The 8,665-nt window shown below is 47.9% G+C and overlaps 1 protein-coding gene across 2 annotated transcripts; it reads right to left on the reverse strand.

Moving 5' to 3' along the window:
* RFX5 (regulatory factor X5) lies at positions 834–7,806 on the reverse strand. 2 transcript variants are annotated; one of them, XM_005677604.3, is made up of 10 exons: positions 7,730–7,806; positions 6,759–6,887; positions 6,474–6,507; positions 5,971–6,053; positions 5,411–5,530; positions 5,097–5,216; positions 4,874–4,955; positions 4,373–4,574; positions 4,047–4,147; positions 834–3,893 (listed from the first exon to the last, which is right to left on the reverse strand). In XM_005677604.3, exons 2-10 carry the CDS (start codon positions 6,872–6,874, stop codon positions 2,904–2,906), a joined length of 1,848 nt encoding a protein of 615 aa, XP_005677661.2. In that variant the 5' UTR covers positions 6,875–6,887; positions 7,730–7,806; the 3' UTR covers positions 834–2,903. The 2 variants fall into 2 exon arrangements, with proteins under 2 accessions (XP_005677661.2, XP_005677663.2); XM_005677606.3 differs by lacking the exon at positions 7,730–7,806 and adding an exon at positions 7,284–7,361.

The raw sequence follows: 8,665 nt of genomic DNA on the forward strand, positions 1-8,665 counted from the left end.
AGTGGGTCCTTGAAAACTTGTAATAGAAAAAAAGACAGCTTGAAAATTAATTAGATAAAAATTAAGATGTAAAAGAACATAAAGAAAGCAGAAGGAAACATCACAGATAACATCCATAATTAGTGAAGTAGAAAGCAAATATTTGTGGCTTCCCTTATAGCTCAGTTGGTAAAGAATCCGCCTGCAATGTAGGAGACCCCGGTTTATTCCCTGGGTCGGGAAGATACCCTGGAGAAGGGATAGGCTACCCACTCCAGTATTCTTGGGCTTCCCTTGTGGCTCAGCTGGTAAAGAATCCACCTGCAATGCAAGGGACCTGAGTTTGATCCCTGGGTTGGGAAGATCCCTGTACTCACACCAGCATTCTGGCCTAGAGAATTCCATGGACCGTATAGTTCATGGGGTCGCAAAGAGTCAACGCAAAAGAACATAAAATTAAATCTAAAGAAAGCAGAAGGAAATACCACAGATAACATTCATAATTAATGAAGTAGAAAACAAATATTTAAGGGAGAGGATCAACAAAGCTCAGAGTGGCAGCTAAATCAAACAAGTAAAACAAATTTCTGGTGTAGTTGGTCAAAGGGGAAAAAAAGAAGGCACAAGCAAACAGCAGAAATGCAAAGGAGGATAAGACCACCCAGGGAGCAAAGGCAAAAAAGAACATGGAAGGAATTTCATTTTTAAAAAATGATGTAAAATGCACAAAACTCTAGAAAAACACTTTACCTAAATTGACTCAAGAAGAAATAGAAAGCCCAAATAGCCTATAATTATTAAAGAAATTGAATTAATCATTAAGATGTTTCCCACAAAGAAATGCCAGGCTCAGATGGCTTACCAAGTAAGTTTTATCAAATGATCAAAGGATGGTTCATTTCAATCTAATATAAACATTTTTAGAGAATGAGACAAGAGGAAACAGTTTCCAACTCAGAGGGTGTACAGACCAAAGGAACCATCTCAGAAGCCTTAGAAAGCTTACTAAAAACAAAGGCACTAACCTGTACAAGAATGTTAGTAGCAGCATTATTTATAACCGCAAAAAACTGGCAACAACCCAAATGTCCACTGACGGATGGATAAATTGTGGTTTATGCACTTGAAATATTATATAGATAAAAATGAGCGAATAATAGCTATCTACAACATGGATGAATCTTAGAAATAATGTTATGTGGGGAAAAAAAAGCAAACCACAGGGGAGTATTAGAGAATAAAATTTTGTAAAGCTAAAAAGCAAAACCATTTTTAAAGGGTATATACATAAATGGAAAGGAGATATATATATATATATAATGTATATATTGCAGGTAGTTAATAAACACAAAATTGAAGATAGTGGTGACCTCTAGGGAGAGCCAGGAGCTTAGGCTAGGGGAAGAACACAAGAAATTCAGTAGTATTTCTAATGTTTTAATGTACAAATTGGGTGATGGGTCATTTATTATGCTTCATAACTTATTCACGTTAAATATATTCTGTATAGATATCAAACATTACATATAATTTTTAAAAATCTGCAATGGTGGACATAAATGAACAAATGAATGAAGGCTCCCTGAAAGAAAACGGAGAATCCCTGATGGAAGCTACCCTATGCAGAAGATAAAGTAGGTCCTTAATTAATAATGTTGGTTGGTTTACTGCTTTTCCCAAATATATACCTGGATTCCCTTCCTACTGGTGCTCCCTGATAGGCAAGTTACCTCCTTCCATACACACAGCCTAAACCCACAATCCCTGTCTGGCTAAATCCTGACACTTACATGACAAGAGACTGACACCTGGTGGATACAGAGTGAATTTAATGAAATGACTAGGGAGTAAATCTCACTCTACTTGGTGTAAGAGGCAGTAGAGTGGAGCATTGGGAATGAGGAGAAAACTAAAATTCAGGATGGAGGTGGAAGAAAAAGAGGGATTGTTATCCAGATGAGACTAAAGAGCTAGTCTCCAAATGAGAAAGCGTTCCCTCTCATTCCTTGAGACCAGAAAAAGAGGAAAGAGGTTACAGCTGCTGTAAGGTAAATTCAAGACTATTTGGAAAAAAAAGGAAGGAAGATAACTGGTCTCAGCCTAGCAAGCTAAAACCACACCTACTTCATAGCAGTGGCCAGGTGTCAGGTGACTCCCCGGGAACTCCCCACTCCCAGTCCCCATTGAGGAATCTATGTGATTCTAAGGAGGCTGATCCTGCCTTTTTTTTCAAAAGGTACAGGCCATGATGTAGCGTGAATAAGCAAATTAGCATTTATTATACCAATCTCCTGTCCACAGTGACTGGCTAGGGATGTGACCCAGGCTGACCTCACCGAAGTGAATCTTAGGGCTATTGCTAGGATTCCTGGCACAAAGATGCCCTCTCTTTCTGTCTGGACATGAGAGAGGAAACATGGAATCCCAGGAGTGCTGGCAGCCACGAAATGGACCAGGCCTAAGATGATCCTACAGAAGGTAGAGTGGTGGGGAAAAAGCAATCAGGTATTTAGAGACTTGCAGAGTCACTGGATCAGCTTTACCTGGAGCTGGCCCTACCTCTGGGCTTGCCAGTCACATGAGCGAATAAATCTTTGTTTTTAAGCCAGTCTGAGTTAGGTTTTCTATGACTTAAAACCTAAAGACCCCAAGCCTAGGCATTCATAGTATTTCATCCCTATATTTGCACAAGATAGTGCAGGGATCCAGGAGAGGGGTCACTATAGATTAGTGACTCTAAAGCAAAGGGGACTGAGCTGGAAAGGTGAGAGGCAAAAATCAGGCACTGTGTAAGACAGGGTGCCTCAGCTGTCTATACAGAAGAGAATGAAGAGCCAAGTGAGAAGCAAGTGCAAAGAAGGGCCTCTTCTAGGCAGCCAGGTAGAGTTAACATAGGGCTATAAACACTCCTTCCCACATCCCTATCATGGGGGTGCTGCTTTGGGGTCTTTTCGCTCATGGGGAATGGAGCTCGGAAGCACATGCCCCTTTAAGTCTTTATTACCCTGTGCGGAGGTGTCTACTTCTCCCCTGACCAAATGAAGAGCCTCCTTTTGGCTTCTACTGCCCCTGATGACGCTCACTTTGGGGGTGACAGGAGGAATTTTATCTTCTGCTTCTTTGGCATGACGGGAACTGGGGCCCCTTCCTCCTTTGGAAACAGCACCATCCTCCTGACCCTGGGCAAGCACCCCCTTCTCAGCCTCTCCCACTGGCCCTGGCCCCCTTGACCCTCCAGCTGAGTTGCTCTCCCCTCCAGAGGCCCATGACTCCCGTGGTAACCTTGAGGACTGGGCCGAGTCCACAGCAGCTGCTGACTTGTCGGGGGTAGAATTCCTTTCCCTACTTCCACCTGATTTTTTTCGAGGGCGCCCCCGTTTTCTTTTGGCATCACTTCCTGTATCGTCTAGATCCTGCTTTGTGGCTTTAGCTGGTGGGTCCTGCCCACTGGCTTCGCTCACAGGCACTTCAGCTGTCCTCTTGACACCTTTGTCATGGGGTACCGGGTCACCACCTATGCCCACTTCCCTGTTCTCTGCACCCCTTGGCTGAGTGAGTCCCCCAGGGGGAGCTTGCCCAGGCCCAGGTCCAGGTCCAGGCAAAGCAGGAACCGTTGGTAAGATCATGTTAATGATGGGAACAGCTGCTTGGGGTCCCCCAGCCCTACTGGGCAGAGGCAGTGCAGCCATTTTCAGAGTGCCTGAAGAAAGTTTGGGGGCCAGGATGGGTGGAGAGACTCGGATTGGCGGAATAAGTGAGCGAGGGGCTCGGGGGAGGAGCAGAGGCAGCCGCGCCACTAGGGCATTAACCTGCGGGTTATTGGCTACTGGCGCCGGGCTCTCCACTACACTCTTCTTTCGCTCTCCACGTGCAGAGGGGCCAGCCCCAGCCCGGGGGTCTAGCTCTTTAGGAGGCTAAAAAGTAAAGAGAAGAACATAGTAAGTGGGAAGACTGGACAATGGAGGGAATATAGGAACAGGACGTGAAAAAGTACTGAACCCACTGGGCGAAGGGTATACTACACCCCCAGCCCAGGGGAGTAAGGTCAAGGGCATCAGCTTCCTCACCTGGGCCTGTCTCTCTGGTCTCTTATGAGAACCGCCCTCCAGGTTCTCTACCCCATTCTTGGATTTAGATGACCGTTCCCGAGGGGCATGTTCGTCCTCTTCTGCGGAGGTGCCAGAAAAGGAAAAGAGGTGAGGAAGGAACAAAATGCAGGAGGGAGGTGATTCTGACTAACTGACCGGTAGAGAGGCAGGGGAAAGAGGTGGGCTAAGGCACGTCTGGGAGGGGTCTCTAGGAACAGAAGGTGTCTCTCTCCTCATCTGTGGGAGAGCCTTTAAGGGTGAAAGTGGCTGGAGGTTTCTCAGAACAGAATACAGCGTCCACCCACCAGCGAGTCCCATAGCTTTGAGAACATGGGCATGTGCAGATCGGGCAGAGATGAGATGCTGCTGTAGCAGGAAGCGGGCAACCTCAACGATGGAACTGAAGGACCGTTTCAGGATTCGTTCAGCCCAGTCACAGGTCAAGGCACAGGCTGCTTCCACCAGCTCATCCCGAGGTGCTGGGGTTACTTCTGGGCCCATTTCTGGCTAAACAGGGGAAGGACACGCCCAATTACACTGTGAACAAAGGCCCTTCCGCCCCTCTCAGGCACCAGTGTTGACTGTAAGACCAGACTAAGGATGGCAGTAGCTTCTATCATCCCATCCCAGAAACCCTCAAATTCTCTTCCTCCTCTGCCTCAGCCATAGCGTAGGCAGAAGGGCACATCCTATAGACTGAGAAACTGTGCCAAACGACCTAGGCGCTGTCAGGCCTCAAAACATCTCCCGAAGTCTTCTGCCATCTACCTTGGGGAGAAGAGTGTAGTCGGAGGGTTGTTACTTACACTCTCAGAGCCCTTTAGATCAAGTCCAGGCAAGGGCGGCATAGATACCAAGGTCTTCCTTCGTATGCCACTATAGCAATATCTGACATAAGTTAAGGGGTAACCAACACACTGGAGGTGCCCAAGTAGGAAGGTTGGGCTGTTTCCACTTCCAGCTCTTCACATCCTCATCCTAAGTTTCTTTCCCCAGGTCCTCCAGCCCACCCTCTCCAGTCAAGGATACTTGGACTGGCCCCGGCCACCAAGCCTTCGGGCCTTGATGTCAGGGAAGATCTCTCTGATGATTTTGCCAAAGTTGGCTGTGCTGAGCGGGCGGCAACACGCAAGGCTCTCGCAGTACTTCCTGAATGAGGCAGGGACAGAGTGGGAAGAATACTCAGAGCAGGAGGTTTGTGGGTGGGTTCAGAGGGTCCCTGGGAATCAAGGTTGGGAAACCCTTGAAGTTAGGCTCCATAAAGGCAGGGGCCTCTCCAGGGAGGAGGGGATAGTCCTAGGCCCACCTTCCCAGACCCCATCTATCCCCTTCCATCCACCCACCGATAGGCATCATAAACACTTTGTTTTGGCAGGCAGGTGTCGGTATGCTCTTCTAGGTGGTTGCGGATCCACCTGTAAGCATACATGTACTCCTCATTGCTGAGTGTACTTGGCTCTGAGCTGCAAGAGAAATAAGAGAGACAAATATTACTAACATCCCAACAGTTGCCCTGGCTCCATCCATCCAGATTATCACTCAGTAGGGCTGGACTGAATCAGTGCATCCAGAATTCACCTTTCCCTGGTAAACCAAGGCAGGACAGCAACTTTTATTCCCAACTAAGGAGAGCTGTTATGACTTTTCCTATTCACCAAGCCCTTTTTAAGGGAGCCTTTCTTTTTTTTTAAAGTTTTTATTGAATTTGCTACAATACTGCTCCTGGTGTTTATGTTTTGGTCGGGAGTCATGTGGGATCTTAGCTTCCCAACCAGGGATTGAAACCGCACCCCCTGCATTGGAAAGTGAAGTCTTAACCACTAGACCACCAGGGACCACCCCTAGGGACCCTTTCTTTAAAAATAAGCACCTCTGATATCTAAAATTCCAGCACCAAACCTACCTTTTGTCTCCAGTACTGGGCCCCGAGGGGAGCTGAAGGTAGAGATACAACTTGTCATTGTCTGAGAATTTCTGTACATCTTGCTGAGGTAAGGAGGAACAGAGAGGCAGGAAAAATTATAAGGTCAAGAAATACCCAAGGTAGGATCCTCTGATCCTTACTAAACAGTCTAGCTGAGTGAGTGAGTGTCAGGCTGACAAAGGACCTTAGAAATGATTTGAGGCTAGGTGCTCAACGTGCCCTGAGGAGCCCTTAAGGATTACCAAGGTGAGAAGGGGAGTGGCGGGGATCAGCTCTGATTCCTACTGGGCTTCTCCACAAGAGGTCACAGAAATGAAGTGAGATGCTCAAGGTCAAAGCGATAACAAGTTGTAAAGCCATTTATCTTCTGACAGGGTAGACAGCACTGACTCCCTTGCATAAACCTTTCTAACCCATATCCATACCATCTTTATCCCCCCCACCAATGCCATCTCTCTTGCCTTCTTCCCCAAAATACTCACCAGGATCCCCTCTACTTTGTTCTGCACGGCCTTGCTGTAGAGAAGAGGAAAAAGCTGGAGGTCATACAAAAGATTTCTCCCCATCCCTGTGGATGACTGCCAGGGAGAGGAAGGGGTCTGAAAAGCCTAGCAGGTGCTCAAGAACTGCTACCATGATGAAAATCTCCCCTGGTCAGATGTACTCGCTTGGGGAGGTGCAGGTCATCTAATACAGAGGAAGAGAAGTGCTATAGGGATCTATACCCAGGTCTGAAACAAGGTTTAGAGATGGTGATGAGTACTTACGAAATGGTACCTCGGAGCCTCTGAAGAAGGGTGGTCGGTTCCCCCGCCTCAGCACTGCCTGAGGAAGTCCTTCCCCCAGTCTTTGGGCTCTTCGCATCAGGTTCATCTTCTGCCATCCTGGCATGAGGGCTAGAGTTGAGAGAAGACAGGACAAGAAGATTTAACAAGATTTCCCTTCCCCGCTGGAAGTCCCAGGGCACTCCTCACCTCTCTACCCAGAAAGACAGAAAAACAGAAAGAAAGCCTCCGAATCTCCCCAGTGGTCTTTTTCTATAATTTGCCTTCTCCAAAAATTAGAAATTATTCCATTACTTCTCCAGGCCCATATATACCCAAAGAGATCTTTACCATCTCCATTCTGTCTGCCCCACCTAAATGTGGAAAACTGAAAAGGAAGAGATACGGGGGATTGGAAATCCACGTTAGAGAGAAATTTTCATTCCTGCCTCTGACCCCATACTGCCCTCCTTTCCCTCAACAACCACCACAAGATAAAGTTGTCTAATTCTCTAATACACTCCTCACCACTGAATTTGCCTGGGAGGTCAGAAAGGATACGAACATTTTCTGCCCATCCAGGCTTGGAAAAAACTGGGCCCAACTTCTCATTACTTAATCTCGCCACGGCTTCCCCCGCAGCTCCCCCTCCCCACGTCGCCGGCCCCTACGTCATCGCCCTCACCTCCCCTCCCGACGCGCGCCCCCACTCCCTCCCTTCCCCCTCCATTCAATCCCGCGTTGCTGCAAAGTAGGGGGTTCAGGGTAGCGGAACTCCTGTGCTGGGCGTAGAAAACCCGGTTGCGGGAAAGGGGTCCTAGATTCGGGGCACGTGCACATGGGTGAAGAAGCAGTTGAAAAAACAGCCGGAATCTTCTCTGCTCTCCTCCCAACTCATATTGCCCCCTCCCTACCTTTGAACAGTCACCTTCCAAAACAAGCAACAATAAAGGTAAGGGAGAAAGAGAAACTACCTCGCAGCCACCTTCACTCCAGCCCAGCCCCACGATCCTGGCCCAGCGGGCTCGTGCGTTGCTTTATTTCCTTTTTTCTGAATGGCTAGAACGGCCCCGATCTGCCTAGATACTCGGACGGCCTGCTCTACGATTGGTCGTTGCTGCCACCCGGAGACAGAAGGCGCCGGGCTCGCACCGGCGGCCGCTAAAATCTGCCTGGTAACAGAATCTGATTGGTCAATAGGGGAGGGAAAATCCAAAGTTGGGCTTATTTGAGTCATGAGGGGGAAGTCCGGGTTAGGTTTCGGTTAAAACTGGGGTCGGTTGGGACTGCCGGTCCCAAGAGGTTCTTCTCTTAAAGGGACCGCAGGACGAAAGACCGGACGCTCTCCTCCTTTTGAAGCTTTCTTTGCTTTCTCCTTCCGTGTTTCAGTTTTGCCTTCGGGAGTCAGAGCTACTGGAAGAAAAGATTCAATGGATGATAAAATAGCTAGAAAATTATAGGTAGTAGTGATGGAAGTCGCTGGAAACTCACATTACCAGCTTTTGATGAAAAACAAGTTGAACTATTCGCCCTAATCCCCACTACCCAACACGTGCTTGCAGACACTCTGAAGAAACCCGCAAGCACAAGCTCACATTCCTCAGTTGATGCAGGCCTCTTAACCTCAGCAGCTGTACCACATAAAGCTAAAGTGCCCTTAGTCTTCCTAGTTGCCCGCAAGTACCTTCCTTCCAAAGAGTCGCTGCTGCTTTTGCATCCCCTTAGTTCTGCAGTCAGTGAACAATGGAATTTTGACTGACAATGGCACCCCACTCGAGTACTCTTGCCTGGAAAATCCCATGGACGGAGGAGCCTGGTGGGCTGCAGTCCATGGGGTCGCGAAGAGTCGGACTGAGCGACTTCACTTTCACTTTTCACTTTCATGCATTGGAGAAGGCAATGACAACCCA

The sequence above is a fragment of the Capra hircus genome, chromosome 3 (assembly GCF_001704415.2).
Source record: "Capra hircus breed San Clemente chromosome 3, ASM170441v1, whole genome shotgun sequence".
Classification (NCBI taxonomy): Eukaryota; Metazoa; Chordata; class Mammalia; order Artiodactyla; family Bovidae; genus Capra; species Capra hircus.

Bases quoted from the DNA above. Each gene is read 5' to 3' on its own strand.
- RFX5 (XM_005677604.3), bottom strand. From the start codon at position 6,874: ATGGCAGAAGATGAACCTGATGCGAAGAGCCCAAAGACTGGGGGAAGG. The intron at 4,575-4,873 runs GTAAGTAACAAC...TCCCCTGTTTAG, and splicing joins ATCTAAAGGGCTCTGAGAGT to CCAGAAATGGGCCCAGAAGT. The intron at 3,894-4,046 runs GTGAGGAAGCTG...TTTACTTTTTAG, and splicing joins GACCAGAGAGACAGGCCCAG to CCTCCTAAAGAGCTAGACCC.